Consider the following 18,093-nt stretch of genomic DNA (forward strand, 5'->3'; position numbering starts at 1 on the left):
GGAATCTTTCGAGAGTTCTGACGCACCAAGTAACGCGAGCCGCTTTTTGCTCTTCACAGAGTAGTAATCCGCATTAAGATTTTTACACAAATATACAAAAAGAACAATAAATTTTGGGAGTTCCCCATACTTCGAAATGATACTCAAAAATATTTTTCATCAAACCCATACTCGTGTGGGGTAACTCAACAAACTCAATAGTTTGCTACTTCCAAAGTAGAAAAATGTGTCCCCCCCCCCCCCCCCCCCCCCCATTGTATTTAAATAAAACAAACTGAACTGAAAATAAATAGATATATTAATGTTTCAATAATATCACAAATAACAATCTCGTTTGCACAAACATGTGTATATTTTATCTAAGCTAATTACATAGGTACAAAGTGACTTTATCGTACCTACTACGTGGGAACATATTTAGGTAGGTAGGACTTTTGTAAAATTCTACTTAATACAGAACAGATTTTAACCATTAAATGGAACAACGGAACGGTTGTTATCTGGTAAAACCAGTTTTCATCTATACGATTTTCGTACGGAGTGTAAACGTTAATTATATTAAAAACGTTTGTTTTAGATCAATTCCTCAAATAATAATGTATCGCATAACATGAGAATTTGTAGAGAATTTAACGAAGTGTGTTGATTTTGATATATTCTTTACAAATATACACTTGTTTAAAAATACTCTTTATAAAACTTGCTAGTTTACGTAAAATAATTTAATGTAAATTTGGTGAATGATGTGAACAATTTTAATTGGATCTCAGGATCATTAAAATATGCTGTAGTCGTTATTAGATGATAGTTTTATCTTGTTATCTGTTATTGTATTTGTAAATAAATAAATAAATATATTATTAGGTACTAGGTAAACACAAAAACGAAACATCAGTCAGCCAAATGACTCGGCGACTTGAAATTGTGATTAAGTATTAAAGTCCGACAAGTGACAACTTCTTTCGCTACCGTCCAATGGGGTGACAGGCGGTGGCGCGGACGGGCGACGCGTAAAATTGCCGTTACCGGCTACCCGCTGACATCTGTAGTACCCCGTGGGACGGTCGCGCACGAAGTTGTCAGACTATTAACAGTTTTATGAAGTAATTAATTGGTAAACGGTACGTTTTTTTAATTTTTAAGGAATTACACTTGATCAAATTGTAACACCAATTGGTAGGTGAGTGGGTTAGTGATGAACGCTTCGCTCGTCACTTTTCGATAAACGATATCGATAAATGGATTCCCGATATCGATAGATGTTTTAGTTTAGCGGTCAATCGATGAAAGTTAAATAGCAACAAGAAAGACGTCATAATCACATCAAATATAAAATAACCGAGACAATAGGGTGCGCTTATCGACAAGTAACACAAACTTTGTAATACTATATGGCATTTCATAACACAGCATACATTTTTGCAACAACTATACCATATTACAGTAATACTAAGTAGGTACCTATGGTATGTACCTACATATATACCTATATATGGACATTATAATGGACCAATATAAAACAATAAGGGGGTATTTCAAACGTGAAACATTGTGCTATTTTGAACAAAGATTCTAGTAATAAAAATCTAGTAATATAAATAGATCTAGTAATTCCTAAATATGTGTAAGTATACATATCTAATTTATATCACACTGTCTTGGTTTATTTATAATACTGCAGTTACATGATTATCCATTCAAAAAATAATTACATGCTCACTCTCAAGTTTCACACAAGTCACATTGACAATAATTTTGTATCTTATATAATTTATACGTCCAGATATACTTACTGTGACAGCTGTGAACTTGTTAATAGAGTAAGAAATAGCGGCGAACGATTAGCCTCTATTTTCAGCAAACATAGGTACACTACAACAAAGTGATCGACGTATGCGTACGCGAGTGTATGACATAGCTGTCAGGCACACAAAAGTAATAAAACCTGGCCTGTTGCCATGCGGCAAGAGGCTGTATCTAGACGAATAAATTATCTGAGTTTTCTAGCTACATCTTCTCCCAATCAGTAATAAGTTTATTTACCTATGTTATAAATATTACTGGATGAACAACACTGCATTTTTATAAGAAACCTTCTGCATTATAAAATCGGTATAAAATGAGATTAAATTAGCAGTAGGAACTTTATTAACCGTATGTATTACTATCATATGTATATATGATTGCTTTTTGCTTAAACACTTCAAACATATCTGTTGGTGTCATATGTATATGTAGATATATGTTACCAAATTAATTCTTAAAATAAAATGTAAACACGACATTTATTAATACATGCAGTTGTTATATAATTTCAATATTTCACGTCAAAACTGTCATGTATTAAAAATTCGCAGAGAACACAAGACACCCTTTAATAAAAAAATTATAGTTAATGACTATTGTAATGTGCACTCTAAATCATAATTATTTTTCCTTGGTAATTACAATATTTCCTATATTTTATTTGTTATTTTATTAACCACCAATTATGTACCAAAGTATTTCTTAAACAGCTTAAGATTCAGATATCGTTAATTTAATTTATGTCTGTTTGGAACACAATTACGTGCCTATATATCTATTTCCAATTTCAACAACAACTAATAATATTAAGAGGAATGATTTGAATATTTGTTTGCATTGAATAGGCTCCGAAACTGCTGAACTGATTTGAAAAATTATTTCATTGTTGGAAAGCTACACTATCCCCAGATGATATTATATTTTTAATAAAATTTGAGGATCCTTACTAAAACTACAATAATGTAACCCAAGGTTTAAAAAATACCTGAAATATTCTTGCAGAACACATCATTTACAAAAAGTGTTGTGACACAACAGGACTTTAACTTTAAAAACTTGCTTACAGCAAAAATATATCACTATATAATTTACACTATAACTCTAATAGACTCATCAAAATGATGTATTATATACATCATTATATAACTAATACCGAAATAAATAGTTGATTATTAACTAAAAAAAATACTGTGAAATACAATATGTATTAACTAATGACTAAGGATTTGTTTCAAAGGGTTATTGTAGGTATAATAAACTTACAGTAATTCAATTACCAGTCTATGTTGCGATAAATTCTATAGGAGCAGATCATTCTGAAAATATTTTAAATACTTAATAATTTAACTGTTCCTACTTGTTCTAACTTTTGTGGTACATCTGCCTTATCCAATTGTTTCATATATGCTAAAAAACAAGTCCATATAAGGCTACAAACACTTATAAAAGGTACTCTGTTAGCTGGAGGTATGAGCCAAAAGTTAATCACTGCTACAGCTGGCCACACAGAAACTCCAACCTGAAAGTATGAAAAAAAAAATCATGATAAAATAAACAACATATAATTTTCTTTGAGTAACATCAGTTTTAAATAAAATGACTAAATTTAAAAGGAATTAGTAAATAAGTAATTGTAACTGTGTTTTTATATTACATTTTATCTATAAGTTATTTTTTATATTAGATGGCATCAAAAAGAATTCTAAAGGAATCAATTTTGAGAAAATAAATGCCTTTTATGCCTTTATTATTATTATTTGTTTCATGATCTTACCAGAGCATATTTATCTATGTTCTATCTGAAAATTATTATTACAATGTGTTTCAATCCTTTAAAAAGTTTTTTTTAAATATATATAAAAATAAATATAAGTTATTACCTTATATGTAGGCCAAAATTTTGCATTGACCTCAGCAACAGCTTCATGGAAGGGTTTTAATTCTAATAAACTCATTCCAAAGTAAAAACTGCACATTGCAAATGGTGTGTAGGAGATGGTCTCACAAAATGTCTGAAATAATGCATATATTTTATCACAACTATGAACTATATAAAATATAAACTTGTGCTGGAATTGATGTGCAAAAAGACTGCAATATAAATGAATAAAGAAACTCTTTATATTTTATATAGATAAAGGGATACCTATGATATGTAATATTTTGATTCGTATAATAATTGCAAGTTGTGTAAGATATTCGTTTAATACACCATATTTATGTGTTGTTTTCACATCCACCAATCTGATTTGTACTAAATCCTACTTACTTGCTGCTGGTCTGTAAGTCACCTATGAGGCATTATTTATAATGTGGCTATGTCACTTTGGATACCTTCTTATTTAGATTTTGTCCATTTTAAAGTTTTAACCAATTGAACTTTTTCAAACAAGTCATCTTATGGTTGTTACATTTGGCTAAGCCCCTTTTTGTATAACCCCCAAACTGATAAATAAATATCCAAGTCTACAATTACTTATCACGTTTTTGGAGTCAATTCAAATATTTTGAATCAAAATAGCATTTAAAATTACTTGTTGAATGTCAAAAAACTACCACCCATTTGAAAAAGCTTGCCTCAGAAGACATTGTAGAATTATTGGAGTGCATCCTGAATTAATAATACAATCAAGTATAACAATAAATATATTATATAGATATAAATATATTATATGTTTCTGACCTTAATCAATGCAGACTTAATGGAGTTTCCCGGCCACATAACATTTGCAACAGTTAGCCAACTATACAAAGTTGGTGCCACATAGCACGACCCGTACAATCCAAAACGTGCACATCTCCACCAGTCATATGTGTTGTCCTCTATATTAAAATTATGATAATGAGTTATATATAATTGTGGTTAAAAGACATTTTTTTTTTCATTAACAGTTCTATTCAAATTAATAATTATGTAGTAGTTAAATTATTGAGTAACAAATTAAACTCGACTTCAGTAACTTCCACTTCCTTGAAATATTATATGAAAATAAATATTAATGAGTCATACTTACTAAAATTTTTTCCTTCAAATGTTTGCTGAATAAAACTAGATATTGGCCAGATAATCCCATAAGATGCCATACCTCTAAAAAGAGGATGTTTTAAAGTTTTGGAAAACTTACTTAGGGAGACCATTGTGTGATAAGTTATAACGTAATCCAAAACAGTAAAATGTATGAAATTCTAAATACAAATAGCATAAAACAATGCTATTTTGGTCAAGGCCGTACACCATCGAAGGTCGCACTTCCTATTTCATTATATTCGTTTGTGTATCAACTATCAACAGCAATTATTCATAATTTAGGGTTGAACAATTTCATAATAAATTCGCAGAGTACTGAGTATTACTTATCGAGAAAAACAAATTTTAAAACATAAAACATAAAATAACGAACACATATTTTGGTTAAAATATAACCTTAGACCTTAATAGATATGAGAATTAGGAAATAATCAACCAAAATATTTGAGAAAATAGTAAATACGTCTTTAGACTTTACTCCTGATGACTGCTCGAAAATAAGGCGCGAAGAGAATGTAAACACTACGATTATATTTATTTCTCATTGCCCCAATAGATATATTATTATTATACTCTTTGAGATAGGTACGTAGTGTTTTTTTTTTTAATTTATTTTATGACAATGGATGTTCTCAATCGGGGTATGTAGTGTGGTACTGATAGTACCTCGTTAGAGTAAATAATATATTGATAACACTGAGTACCTACTTTTTGTTATTCGTACATACTAAAACGTAAACAGTAATTGGATTAATTTTGATGGGGTTTATATTACATGGCTAGTGGCCACTCTATCTTTGGACCTCGCTCCATGACTTACTTTAAAATTTGTAAAAACTAAAAATGGTTTTAATTGGCACCAAGAGTCTGAGACAGCAAAGAGTAAGTTAAGTTTCATGTTTGTTTTGACTTTAGGCTCTAGTTTACTTTTCCTAATTTCAGTACCTTAGTATACAGTACCTACATACTTTGGTTTTGGGTATTGAATATTTCAAAGAATATTTTTCTTTATCGACCGAGGAATATTTAATACCTATTTACTCTAAGTTTGGACTTGGTAGTGGATATTTATTATTTTTCAAAAACATTTCATGATCAATTGAGTATTGATCAACATTGTTCGGTGAAGAAGATACATAATTCAATAATGTCAAAAGAATTTTCCAAATATTTCTAAGTAATAATATTTTAAGATGTCCAATAACTCGCTCTTATTTTCAATTAACAATGAAGGCAAAGTTTATGCCCTTTCAACTAATAGTTCTTGTTGGAGAGAGTTTATGTATTTAGGCTTAGAGTTCAAAACATTGTCAGCTGTTCCACATTTTTTGTGGGCAGTAGGAGGTGATCGACAAATTTACCTACACGTGCATGGCTTAGAAATACCAATAAGAGTTAAAGAAGAATCATACGAAAATGAACGGTGGCTTCCATTAGAAGGATTCAGTGGTAGGCTCTTGCCTACAGATCGCTATCACTTTTCTTCACAAGATGGAACGAACGATAGATCAATTGATCGAATTCGCCTACCGTCTATGGCATGGCAGTGGGAAGGGGATTGGCAGCTAGAATTAACCCTTGATGGTCAACCATTAGATCACGATGGATGGAGCTATGCCCTCGACTTTCCAGCTCATTTTGGATCTGTTAAGCAATGGAAATCTTGTGTTAGGAGGCGAAAGTGGATTAGGTACAGAAAGTACAGTGCTATGAACTCCTGGTGTGCAATAGCACCTCTTCATAAAGATCCTACACAAGAGCCTTTTATTGATGTGAGTATTGGAGGAGATCAAATTCCATATGCCAATCCGGGTATTCTCGCCGTCTGGGCTATCACTGCTCAAGGCCGTGTAATGTATAGGTCTGGTGTAAGTACTACTTCTCCAGAAGGATTGAAGTGGATTAATATAAGTATTCCTCCTAACTGTGATTTAAAACAAATTTCTGTTGGCACAACTGGCTTAGTATGGGCCTTATTGTGGTCTGGTAGAGCTATAGTTCGAAAAGGTATTACAAAAGATTGTCCTACAGGTGAAGCCTGGTTGGAAGTAAAATCACCAAGTGAAACTAAACTGACAGTGGTTTCTGTTGGACATAATGCAGTGTGGGCTGTTAGTTCTGACACAAGAGTTTGGTTTAGAAAAGGTATTGATGGAAATGCTGCAGGATCTTCTGAATCAGCAGCAATGGGAAGTGGCTGGATGGAAATTAATGGAAATATGACTCATATATCTGTTGGCATTAATGATCAAGTATTTGCAATTGGTGATTCTAATAAAAGCATATATTGGAGAAGTGGAATCACTGCTGCAGAGTTGTCTGGAAAGAGATGGAGGCAGATACAGGCTAATATGCAAGTTAGTCGAACATCAAGCTCAGCTAGCATTATATCATCAGCTTCTAATTTAAAACACCAAAGTTTAAATTTACTTAATGAAAATACAGTTGAACCAAAGTCTAACATTAATCTTAAAGATTCTTGGGAAGAATCTCATTCAGCTCCAATAGAGAATACTTTACCCATGAAGCCTACAAAAGAAATTAAAAACAAAAGAAGTACAAACATACTAAATATTGATGTAAGTGGAAAGAGCTATGAAACTACACTAAAAAATCCTCGTGCCTGGAGTCCTGTCAGAAGTGTAGGGTCAGTTGTGGGAATGGAAGCACATCCTGATAGTGATAGTAGTGTCTTTGATCTTGATTCAGGCATGTGTTTTGATGAAGAGGTTAGTCAAACAGCATGGGGTACTTGTGATATAGCCTGGACTTTTGCCGAAGCTGGAGCATGTACAATTGATGCTGTTCAGCCACCAAACTGGTTTACAGACTCTCAAAATTCACACAATGCTGACATTGTAGCTAAATGGAGGTCTCAAATATTAGAAGACTTAAGAAAGAGAAATACTTTAAACCTAGATTTATCTAATTTTGGTGTAGCCATTGAAGAAAGAGGTTGGACTCGCAGTTGTGAAGCCAGGTTAATGAATAAGAATAACTCTTACGATGAATGCATTATCTCACTTTATTGGCATGCTTCTGAGAACACTGGAACTCTCTCTGTGTTTCAACCTGATGGAACCATTAAGTGCATATTCAATCTTGGTGAAGTTACCAGCATAACAACTGCTTCAGAACCTGGCTGCCCTAGGATATTATTAACAATTCCTAGCCAAAGTACTCAAAACATCAGAATTCAATTTATCTCTGAAATGGAACAAGAGGAATGGCTTAATGTTCTTGTAGACATAACATCACAGATTCATTCCTTGATGTCAAGAAGGCCTTCTGTCAGTTCAGTTTGGGCTATAACAAGTTCAGGTGATGTTCTGAATTGGGATCCTGCCCCTGTTCAATTATTGGCTGAGAAAAGTGGAAGTTTTATGAAAGAATTTCAAGTATTTGGAAAAGATATCCAGAAGGGGTATACAGCAAACTTGCATAACAACTTTCCACCCGGTAGTACTTTACGAATCACTGGATGTCTGTATGATGAAATAGATAGGTTTCACATAAACCTACAAGGACCAGAAGTACAAAAGCATAGGCATAGAACTGAAAGTGAAGTGAGTGAAGTCCCATTTCATTTTAATATGAGATTTGATGAAAATGTTGTAGTTTGTAATACAAAAAAGTCTGGTCAGTGGGGTGTTGAAGAACGCTATTCTCTACCTTTAGCACCTGGTCAAGAGTTCAGTGTTAAAATAATCTGTGATAATATTAGTTTTACCATCATTGTCAATGATAATAATTTTTGCTCATTCAAACATCGCTTGTGTCCAGAAACTATTACTTCTGCTTATGTTTTTGGACCATTAAAATTATATACAATGGAATATTGTTCTACTAGTGTCATCATAGGACCAGATGAAATGTATTGGCGGATGATGGGAGGTTATTTGAGGAAAATTGAATCATGTACTGATGCAGTTGTATGGGGCATTTCTCATGACCATAGAGCATGGGTATACACTGGAGGGTGGGGTGGTGGGGCACTTAAAGGTAATTTAATTTAATTGTTACTTCCTATTTATGTTTTAAATGAAAAACAGTTATTTCGGTAATACAGAAGATGAGCTTACAACTTAGTTTATGTGAAACTTCAATCTACATATTCAGATCATAATCATAAATTATATACTAGTCAAAACAAAATAAGGGCCACCACGTTTTTACAGTATTCTCATGAATCCTTGAGGTTTAAAGATTGATCAATGATTCAATTGGATAAATTGATTGATTTTTATTGTAGACAGAATAAAATAATGATGCATTCCATTAAAAAAAGACATTTTCTCCACTTTTTCTAAGAATTAACATTTTTGCAAAAATAAATAGTCGGGAAAAAAAATTCTGAAAAAATAAAAACCTAAAATGTCGGTTGATTTATGACATTCCTCAATATCTAGTATGCCGTCCTCCATTACTAATGCACTCTTGAAGCCTAGAAGGTACACTCTCCACCAGGTGTACCACTGATTCTTGAGGAATTTGTTTCCAGCTTGATTTCAGAATGTTTATTAGCTGTCTTTCATTGTGCACGGGTTGGTTAGTGCTTCGAACACTGTGTTTCAGTAAGTCCCACATGTGTTCAATGGGATTTAGATCCGGACTGTTTGCAGGCCAGTCCAACACCTGTATACCAGCCTCCTCTAGGGCTTCTCTGGTGACCCTAGCTGTATGACCGCGAGCATTATCGTGCATCAGGTGGAATCTTGCGCCGATTTTGTGTGCATTTGAGACCACATGGGGTCTTATGACGTCCTCGATGTAACGTTGAGCTGTTATTGTGCCTTCGTTTTGAATAACCAGCTCGATTCTGCCGGACATAGAGATTCCTCCCCATATCATAACATTGGGGCACCCAAATCTGTAACTTTCATGGATGCAAGCATCCGAAAATCGCTCACCTTCACGCCTCCAGACCCTAATGCGACGGTCATCACAAAAAAATTTAACTTTGCACTCATCCGTAAACAATACTGTCCTCCAATCATTCATATCCCACGCCACATGCTGCCTTGCGAATGATAATCGGTTTGCACGATGAGCACTTGTTAACGGTAGCCGCACTACGCGTCTCCTGAAGAACTGCTGGTCCTCGTGTAAACGATTTCTAATAGTTTGATCACTAACACGTGTACCGGTCGCCTGCCGCAAACGGTTTTGTAAGGAACGGGCTGTTATACATCGTTCTCTACGCGCAGTCAAGCGCATCACTAACACGTGTACCGGTCGCCTGCCGCAAACGGTTTTGTAAGGAACGGGCTGTTATACATCGTTCTCTACGCGCAGTCAAGCGCACGTAGCGGTCCTCCTGTGCTGTAGTTGCTCGAACTCTGTCAGATCCCCGTCTCCTGGTTAGTCTCCCAGTCTCTTGAAAACGATTCCAAGTATTCTGGATCGGTCGCCGGGAAAAACCCAGCTGCAACGCCACAGAACGCTTGGAATGGTCTTCTTGAAGCAATGTTACGGCCCTAGTTACGGTTGGCAAGTCCATATGGCTTCGGATTCTCGGCGTAACTTTTTTAAAATGTTAATTCAGCCACTAGTCAAACAAAACTTACAGTGTTCCTGAGAGAATCGTCAATTTCACTGAGTTGAAATCCGTCTTAAAATCGGGTAGAATCAAGTGGTTACAATAAATTATCTAAAACTACCCACTTTAAACAATTATGCGGGTGGAATGCTCAAAAAATGTGTGTAAACAAATATGGTAACACCACAATAAATTATCAGCTACTTGAGAATGCATAAAAAATAAATTATCGCTAGCGAGGCCAAAAAAATCAAGTGGCCCTTATTTTGTTTTAACTAGTATATATATATATATACACATCATAGTTAATAAAATAATATTAAATGAGAAATAATTAAAATGTTGTATTTTCTAGGTATAGATGGTAATGATGGTTTACATCCTATGACTGACACACAAACATATTGTGTTTACGAAAACCAAAGATGGAATCCATTGTCTGGGTACACATCAAGTGGATTACCTACAGACCGTTACATGTGGAGTGATATAACAGGAAAGCACAAGAGGACTCGCGAGCACACAAAGTTACTTAATCGACATTGGCACTGGGTATGTTTAAAGCTGTGTAGATTCTATAGGTATTAAGGATAAGTTGTGTCTCCTTTGGGCTCACCTGTAGTAGTCTAGTTTAGTTCGTGAACAAACTTGTTCGATAAAGCGCTCCCACAGGCTAACTAGTTCCCAGATCCCTCTCTCATTCGTTCGATCACATGCATGCAACAAGTTTGTGATCTGTGCTATGGATTCCTTTCCGAATTCCAATACTATTATGTACTTCGCAAACTAATTATCTTGTGTAGGGTCAATACAAAATATTCTGCGTATAGTGGTCAGTGGTATCTAATTATTATTTTTACTAACTATAATAGTTTTAGTTCGCATCTAGGTACTTCACTGTAGTTCGCAGTTCTTTAGTTAACTACCGGGAAAATCTGGGTCGGGCGAAAGTTCAGTCTCAGATTAGAAGGGTAGGTACTAACGAACTAAAAGATTGAACTAGTTCGTTAAGGAGCTATGAACTAAATTGTCCGCTCCCAATCGCGAACGTGACCAAAGAAGTGAATCTAATTAATCTTAACTATGAGTCGACACTTAATCTAACATAAGAAAATCTTATAGTCAATGACTTTGGCTCTTTTAAATTAAGCTTAGATGATTTATATGTCTAGACAGAGCATTTTCCTGTTAGACAACCGATGAAAACAGGCCAGGTTTTAGTTTAGTGTGCGTGACAAGCTACGTTTTACACTCGCGATTTGTATGTCACTTTATGTTAGTGTGCGTACATTGCTCAAAATAGAGGTTGTGTCGGTCTATCTAGACATATAAATGATGTAATAAATTAAGCCTTTTTTTGCCAAACTCGCACACATCAAAATGTGTGAGACAATGTGTGTCAAAACAAACATTGTCTCTGCTTGGTGTGCTCAGAGCATAGGCCTCCTCCAATCACCTTAAACTGTTTTCAAACCATTGGACCATCATTGGTTTGGAATATTCTTACTTTGTTACCTGGCCACCTTTGGGGCCAGGGGGACCTCGGGGTACCAGACAGTAGCATGTTTACTGCATTTTTTAAGCGTTTTAGAAAAGGAGGAGGTACTTAATTCGATTGGTATTTTTTTATGTAGGTATGTACACCGATGACGCTAAGATTTATGTGATTCTCCTTTAGTTTGATGCAGAATATTTGAAATTTGGTCCCATTAAAATTTGACATAGATTGGCCTAGGAGTTTTGCCGTTTGCAGAAAGTGGATCTTAGGCTATCTGTCATTGATAGCGGACAAACATTTTTTAAGATATTTCAGTGTCTCACAAGAACGTGAAACATGGGATGTATATTGCGTGAAATATGGGATCTATATTGTTTAAGGCACGCGGAACCTTTCGTAGGCCTACCCATAGCTACTTAAAAATACTGTTTAATATATGACACTAAGAAGTAAAAACTCAAAATATAAACTAATTTAATAGACCTCTTATGCACATCTTATACCTTTAATATTAATATAAATTTTCTGTGCTACCTATTGATAGGTTTAAAGTCGGTGCCAAGCCAAATGTAATAGCATGTACCTACACTCGCCACAAGTGACTTTGAGCGGTATAGCTTCGTCTAGAACCAAACAACCCAAGCGGGAAAGAACCGACTTAAACCTTCGGTTGTTTTTTTTTATTATAACAAATGCAACAAATTTCCGATCCAAAAAATCCAGAAAAAGTGTTTAATATGTGATTCACCTTGGCCATTAAAATTCGGTGCAGCTCCTATTGCCCTTGTCACTTATACATGAGATTACAGTCTGTGATACATAAGATTAGTAAGTTAATAAGTCTCATAAGCCTATTAATTTCTCTACCAACGGCACCCTTAAAACCGAAACACAACAATGTCTGCATATCACTATTTGACGGCAGAAAAAGACGTCGCTGTCGTTTTTTTTTCGCGCCTAATGTTTATGTTACTGACTTTAGTCTTATAGCCTAAGCCCTATATATTTTATTCGTTTCCTTGGTTCCCTGACATTTCGTGAGTTTGTACCTATTATTTAATAAATCTGTTTTTAAATCGTACCTGGGTACAACAGAAATAAATCAACTACTAATTTCTTGAAAAGCAGAACCCTATATTATAGCTACCGTTGTTTTGTTGAAAATACAAATATATGTACACATTTTTTTGAATTTTTAACATTAACATTGAAGAAATTTAATGTAAAATATAGTTAATGCTCAGATTTCAGAATGGATGACAGATTATAACACACCTGGTGGGGTAGACAACGAAGGATGGCAGTATGCAACAGATTTCCCAGCACCTTATCATGGTAAAAAAATATTTACAGACTGTGTGCGCCGTCGGCGGTGGTACAGGAAGGCCCAAATAAACACTGAAGGCCCATGGGTTAGAGCAGGCTCTACGCCGCTACTTGACATATCACTTTGGGTAAATAATTTTTATCTATAGTACCAACATAATATAATAAAATGATAATAATGGCGGCGACGGACGGGACGTCGACGGTTGGATTTTTGGTAAATTGGCGCGGCGAATACGTAAAAATGGACAATTGTCAATGAAATTGACTGTTTTGGTACTAGAAAAAGATATAGCAGTCTCCAGGTGCCAGAAATATCAAAGTTATTGTTAATTGGGTTTACAAAAATTAACTGGTCGGTCTAGCCACCGCGGGCTGTTCAAGCTAGATCGGCTTCGTGGGCGGTAGTCGCGTTCTACTAAGATTATATTAACATATTGGGTTCTCCTTACACAGGTATAGTAGTGAATATCATCCTGTTTCATAACAATAGTCATAGTAATAAAGGTGTTGACATTGTACAGATTATTATCTTATTGTTTTAGTTATTTATTTAATCTTTTCAATTTTAGTGTGGCACTCATGAGATAAGTGTTTGGGCAATTACAATGGGAGGTGAAGCCATTTATCGAACGGGGGTCACAGCTGCAACACCAGCGGTAAGCTTAAACATTTATTTTTTGGAATCATTATGTTCAACAGTTTATTTTTATAACATCATGTTAAGAAACAGCTCACCAAGTATTCTTGACATTATTTTTGCTTGTATGAAGAGTTTTACAATAATTTTACATATTAAAAGGCATGTTTTCTCAAAATTGATTCATTTCTAATATACTAGATACCACTACCGCTTCGGAAACAAATGCCGCTCTGAGAGAGAAGGAGCGGCGCAAGAAACTCTCCCAGCATTCTTTTTTTGCGCTCTTTTCAATAAAAATATACAATATTGTACAGTCATTTCTATCGCTATAAAATAATCATAATCTAGTCCCGGGCTGTCCGATCACTTAGATATTCAGCTGTGGAGTAATAGGATTTACGACAGAGCCATTTTTTTTTATAAAACATTTAAATTTATTTATAGATAATGCCTGAAAAGTGGCTGGGACTTTATTATAAAAGTGTATACATTTACCCTTAAAGCTATTATGTATCATAAGAAGCTTCTAGAATTAGTTACAAGCAATCCCTTATTTCTAGTGTTATAATAATGAAAATCACTATTAAGAGAAAAACGTGACGATTTTTGTGAACGTATATTAAATTTTATAACTTATAAACAGTCATAATATATATCTTAGAGAGACTGTTACAGAGTGAGACTGTTACCAAGCTGATATAAACCATAAACAGCTCTCTTTTGCAGAGCAAACATTGATATAGATCAATGTCAGCAGCATGACCCCACAGTAAAATACCGTACGTCATGATGCTGTGAAAATAACTGAAGTACTCTAATCTAGCACGGTCGCAACATTCGTGTACTCTCTAATTTTTGTAACGGCATATGCCGCAGAGCTGAATCTATCTGCTAGTTGGGCAATATGTGGACCCCACTGAAGCTTTTTATCTAACGTGATACCCAAGAAGACTGTAGTGTCCACAAGTTCCAATCTCGGGTCATTTATGGTACGTTGGTTTGTACCTCCGCTGTGTTTGGTGTAATGAACCCTAAACACTTTGTTTTTTTACTGTTTAAGTGCAGATTATTCGTCTCAAACCAACGCACTATCTTTAAGAGTGCATTGTTTACCTCGTCATCAGTATCTGCACGTCGCTTCACTTTAAATATAAGTGAAGTATCATCAGCAAACATTACAATCTCGGACCGAGAATAGAACCCTGTGGAACACCTATTCCCACACCCCGACGACCGTTTGCCAATTACATCGACTATCTGAACTCTTTCGCTTAAATATGATTTTAACAGAATTAGGGCTATTAGATTATTAGATATTAATTTGTGATATTATGTTGACAGGGTCTTCACTGGGAGCACGTGAACAGCCCTCAGTCGTTTATAGGTGTCAGCACTTGTAACAACGTAGTATGGACAATTGGAAGAAAAGGAGAAATATATTACCGAGATGGCGTAACAAATGAACATCCTTCTGGCACTAACTGGAGGCTGGTTGAAGCGCCGAAGTGCAGCTATCCGTATGGCCAGAAATCTGGTGCTGGGGCGAAGTTGGTTTCACTGTGCTCCAATGCAGCGTGGGTGCTTCTTACGAATGGCATGCTTGCTGTTAGAACAGATGTGTCACAGAAAGAACCCGAGGGGGTGCATTGGAAATATCTTTCAGGTAATTTGATATATGTGACTTCCATCCAGTTGGATGAGGGCAGCGCAGGACCGATCTTTGGGGGACATCTTAAGCATTTGTCCAGCAATGGATGTCTTCCGGCTGATATGATAATGAGTAACTTCACTGCATAAGTACTTAAAACATGGATGATCCGGGATTCGAACCCACGCCTCTTGGTATACGGCTCCAGCGTATTAAACACTAAGCCAACCACCCGAATGAGTATAATCCATAAATCCTCGTATGTTTGCTCAAGTCTCGATTTATAGAATAGAGATTAATCCATAATTGTGTGTGGCAACGCGATTAAGTGTAACTTTGAAACATTAGATGTTAAGCATCGCTAGCCCAGTTACTTCACGAGGTACGGCGCCATTCACACAGAAACATTTCCTTAAAGGCCGGCAACGCTCCTGTGATTCCTCTGGTGTTGCAAGAGATTGTGGGCGGCGGTGATCACTTAACAACAGGTGACCCGTACGCTTGTTTGTCCTCCTATTCCATAAAAAAAAAAAAACAATAAGGGTAAGCTCAGAGTAGAATTTGTAACATATATCCTTATTAAGGGCTACGTACGCTATGCGTACGTACACGTACGGCGCATTAGTTGCAATGACAGATCATTTAATTGAATTACTGTGCTGTAAACCTTGTTTGTATGATATTAATAATGCAGAGTATCTTAAAAAGACATTAAAAGAGTTATAATGGGTAATTACCGCCGAGAAGTTAAACGTTTTCATATCATGTGGGTTGAAAAAACCTAGAAGCGATCTCTTGCAAGCGCCTCACCTTGTTAAGAAACTTCCCCTTGTGTATTAAAATAATTTTTGTCTTTCAGAAAATGAATATTTCAAGCATGTGTCATGTATGGGACACGAGGTTTGGGCAGTGCGAAGTGACGGCTCCCTGCAGAGAAGACTCGGGGTCACTGCCGATAATGTTTCCGGAATCGCCTGGCAGGAGATCCTTAACGTTCCTTTGGTGCATATATCAGTAAGGGGATCCTCCTAGCAGAAGTCTTGAATACCATGACTCTCGTGTGTGATCAAATATTCTGTTTTTCATGTGCAGCATAATTGCAGTGATTTTCAACTTTGTATTGTATAGTCTTGCGAATTATTAATTGCGGTAAATCTTATTATTTCCAATTTTTGCACCATTATACTAAATCTAACCAAATTATAATGACAGATGAATGACTGACACCAACCTTTTTAATCAACAAAATTGCTTATTGCTATTGCTTAAGAAATCGTCATAATGGAATTATTACATATTGTAAGTTATGAAAATGTATGCAGGTGGAAATACTAACGGAAGCGGGAAGAAGTGCGAGGTACTTATATAATGATTTATAAATAACATTGTGAATTGAACGACATTGTTAATTTTTTGCTATTTTGTGGGATATTTTAGAAATTATTTTCTCATAAAGGTTTTTGATATGATACCTTAATGATAAACCTGTTTTGTGGTCATTTTAAAATACCGGTGTATCTACTGTCCGGATTCCGATCACGGTCAATGGAGTTTTAATCAATCGCTCAATTAAATCGACCGAACTTAAATTAATACCAAGAGAATTGGAAAGATTTGCTTTCAGCCGTTATTGATATACCAGTGTTATTATTTTAAGGAAAACTATAATTGAAAGTAATTTTATGAGGCTGCAGCCTTACATTGCTCAATTGTTTTAAGTTTAAATTAGTGCCTGTATTGGCTAGCAGCTTTTCAACAAAAGGCATTCATTTATCACTTTTTTTTTTTATTCTGTACCACCATTTTACCTCCTTTTATTCCAATACATGGATCATCATACAATAAATTAAGTGTAAGACACTAAATCCTAAATTAATATTCACAATGTCGCACAAGCAAAGAACATTATATTTAGGGATAAACTACATTTAGTTTTGTAATTATGAGCACATTCCTTTAAAAAGTGATATATTTATTATGCTTTTCAATATTTATTATTCCTAATTAAGATCTCGTATGATTTTCAGTGCATTTAGACACTATTATTTATTGTAAGTTTTAAGATGTGTATTACCATAATCTAGTCACTGTTATTAAGTTTTAATGTAAAATAGTGAATATGTACCAAAAATGCTAGTTTGTTTAGAGTTGAATGAACTTTTAAATGTATTCCAAATATAAAATTCTCGTGTATATTCACTTTTATTTTAATTCTAGTTGTCCCCTAGTCTGGTCCCCTACACCTAAAAAATGGACTGATACACCACCGCCACTAACGTTAATGTTGAACGCAAAGTCGATATAATAATAAAAAAAGCAATTGTGCGGTTTTATGAAACCACCACCACCACCAAATAAATTTAAAAAAATATGATATAATTAAAAAACCCTTTTAAGGGTGGGGATCCAACAAGCGCTCTTTCTTGGGACTAGAGCTAAAATCTGGCGCCTCACAACACTCGGCATACCTGTCTTTAACACAGGGCTTGAAATTAATGAATTGACCCCTATACAGCTCGGTCGGCATTTTAATTGGACTATGGACACTGACCTCTTCTATAAGCCACTGGACTGGCGGCTGTCAAAGTGCTTTTGTGCCTGTTTG

At 35.1% G+C, this 18,093-nt stretch overlaps 2 protein-coding genes across 3 annotated transcripts; one reads left to right on the forward strand and one right to left on the reverse strand.

The window, feature by feature from the left end:
• Window positions 1-280: 280 nt before the first annotated feature.
• Window positions 281-5,309, reverse strand: LOC126966884 (mpv17-like protein). Its single transcript, XM_050811171.1, has 4 exons — window positions 4,821-5,309; window positions 4,490-4,629; window positions 3,687-3,818; window positions 281-3,325 (listed from the first exon to the last, which is right to left on the reverse strand). The coding sequence occupies exons 1-4, from the start codon at window positions 4,942-4,944 to the stop codon at window positions 3,134-3,136; spliced, it is 588 nt and encodes a 195-aa protein (XP_050667128.1). The 5' UTR covers window positions 4,945-5,309; the 3' UTR covers window positions 281-3,133.
• Window positions 5,310-5,764: 455 nt separating this feature from the next.
• On the forward strand, window positions 5,765-17,681 carry LOC126966837 (tectonin beta-propeller repeat-containing protein). Of its 2 annotated transcripts, XM_050811096.1 has the most exons (6): window positions 5,767-8,836; window positions 10,729-10,925; window positions 13,116-13,325; window positions 13,770-13,856; window positions 15,182-15,503; window positions 16,348-17,681. In XM_050811096.1, exons 1-6 carry the CDS (start codon window positions 6,028-6,030, stop codon window positions 16,518-16,520), a joined length of 3,798 nt encoding a protein of 1,265 aa, XP_050667053.1. In that variant the 5' UTR covers window positions 5,767-6,027; the 3' UTR covers window positions 16,521-17,681. The 2 variants fall into 2 exon arrangements, 1 of the variants encoding a protein (XP_050667053.1); XR_007729830.1 differs by lacking the exons at window positions 15,182-15,503; window positions 16,348-17,681 and having other exon boundaries at window positions 5,765-8,836; window positions 13,225-13,325.
• Window positions 17,682-18,093: the final 412 nt, after the last annotated feature.

Source organism: Leptidea sinapis, chromosome 11, assembly GCF_905404315.1.
Source record: "Leptidea sinapis chromosome 11, ilLepSina1.1, whole genome shotgun sequence".
Taxonomy (NCBI): Eukaryota; Metazoa; Arthropoda; class Insecta; order Lepidoptera; family Pieridae; genus Leptidea; species Leptidea sinapis.

Excerpts from the sequence above, each read along its gene's own strand:
- LOC126966884 (XM_050811171.1), bottom strand. The coding sequence starts at position 4,944 with ATGGTCTCCCTAAGTAAGTTTTCCAAAACTTTAAAACATCCTCTTTTT. Across the intron at positions 4,630-4,820 it reads ATTTGAAGGAAAAAATTTTA|AGGACAACACATATGACTGG; the intron begins GTAAGTATGACT and ends ATTTTAATATAG. Across the intron at positions 3,819-4,489 it reads TTAAGTCTGCATTGATTAAG|ACATTTTGTGAGACCATCTC; the intron begins GTCAGAAACATA and ends GCATTATTTCAG.
- LOC126966837 (XM_050811096.1), top strand. The coding sequence starts at position 6,028 with ATGTCCAATAACTCGCTCTTATTTTCAATTAACAATGAAGGCAAAGTT. Across the intron at positions 10,926-13,115 it reads TTAATCGACATTGGCACTGG|ATTTCAGAATGGATGACAGA; the intron begins GTATGTTTAAAG and ends GTTAATGCTCAG. Across the intron at positions 13,326-13,769 it reads TACTTGACATATCACTTTGG|TGTGGCACTCATGAGATAAG; the intron begins GTAAATAATTTT and ends TTTCAATTTTAG.